The following is a 1,313-nucleotide window of genomic DNA, read 5'->3' as shown; positions in this document are numbered from 1 at the left end:
AAAGATGTCTTTTAGCGTAGACTTGTAATTGCTGCGTGTCGCATCTTAGCCCACCGTCCACGCATCACCCTAATAAAACAACGTCTCGCAGTCATTGGATCTTAATATTAAACGTATTAAAATGGTGGATTGATAGCATTCATATTATAATAAAGTTCCAAAAAAATAGCACGTAAATAAGTTTTTTGCACAAGTCATAAATTCAACCAATTGTCAAAATTTTTAAATAGTTTGGTACATATTAAGTATGCCAACGACAAGTCTCTAGGCTTCTTTGTTGACTCTTCCATGTTGCCAAAAAGGACAAAGTCTTTGAGTACTCATTAGATGATATTCACCTAGAATGAATAAATCTCATGCAATTGTCCCCCTTAGGCCATCCACAAAAATACGCCATCGATGTCCTTTGATATTAAGTCTGATTTTCTAGTCATCGCTCTAACTTTTTAATGCTACTGTAATACTCCGAATCATGAGACACCAATGTTCATATCCACGGTATTCCTTAATTATCATTGCATGGAGGATCTGTTTATGTTTCCAAAAGTAACTGGCGATGTTGGCAAGGCTAACTGAGAACTGCTGAACTACAGAATAGAGTGGAAGGTGAAGAAGAGGTCCAGGGTGCAAGGAAGTGTAGGTGTAGGTGTGGCGAGATAAAGCATTGGAGCGATCAGCACGACAGGTGGGCAGAGCCAAGCACCTACTAATAAAAGTATGAGTAGAGTATGCATGAGTAGGTGCAATTATATGCTACCATAAATTTCAGGATAGAAACAAGAGAGATAGGCAAAAGAAGACGCAACTGGAAGTGAAAGAGGCTGAAAAGAAGGCATAAACACAGAGGAGTAAGGGAGATTTGGGCTGCGATAGGAAATGCTGAGTAGCAGTGCCTTGGTGAGCCGGGAGCAAGTGAGAGCTACCCGGAGCAGTAGCCTTGGTGACCGCGCGTGGTTATCGCTTCTCGGCTCTCTGAGCTAAGATCATGTGTAGTATCTGTTCTTTGCAGTGTAATTTCTGCAACGGTCCCTAATTTGGGGCCCATGAAATTACCTGTATTTTTCCAACCAGGGTGGGTGCTGTGAGCTTGCTCAACCCCGTCCACGGGTCGGCCTCGTATTGCATTACCTCGAGGATTGGCCCACTAGTGAGTACCAAGATAGAGGGAGGCAGCGGCTTAAATGATGCTGGCGTGGCATCCTGCAGCTGGTTGCATGTGGTCTGTGTGCACCCTAAGTAACCTCCACCCATTATGGGATCGTACATCAAGCCTTTGAACGAACAACACAAATCCCCCAAAATAGTCCCTTTCA

At 43.4% G+C, this 1,313-nt stretch overlaps 1 protein-coding gene across 1 annotated transcript; it reads right to left on the bottom strand. All coding sequences in view use genetic code 11, as the record gives it.

The window, feature by feature from the left end:
- Window positions 1–746: 746 nt before the first annotated feature.
- EGR_11199 (hypothetical protein) lies at window positions 747–1,266 on the bottom strand (the record flags this gene model as incomplete). The annotated part of the gene is made up of 2 exons (XM_024500446.1): window positions 747–821; window positions 1,054–1,266. The coding sequence occupies 2 exons, from the start codon at window positions 1,264–1,266 to the stop codon at window positions 747–749; spliced, it is 288 nt and encodes a 95-aa protein (XP_024345140.1).
- Window positions 1,267–1,313: the final 47 nt, after the last annotated feature.

Source organism: Echinococcus granulosus (assembly GCF_000524195.1).
Source record: "Echinococcus granulosus chromosome Unknown EG_S00491, whole genome shotgun sequence".
In the NCBI taxonomy this organism is placed as follows: domain Eukaryota; kingdom Metazoa; phylum Platyhelminthes; class Cestoda; order Cyclophyllidea; family Taeniidae; genus Echinococcus; species Echinococcus granulosus.
This window is presented reverse-complemented; position numbering and strand designations above follow the sequence as displayed.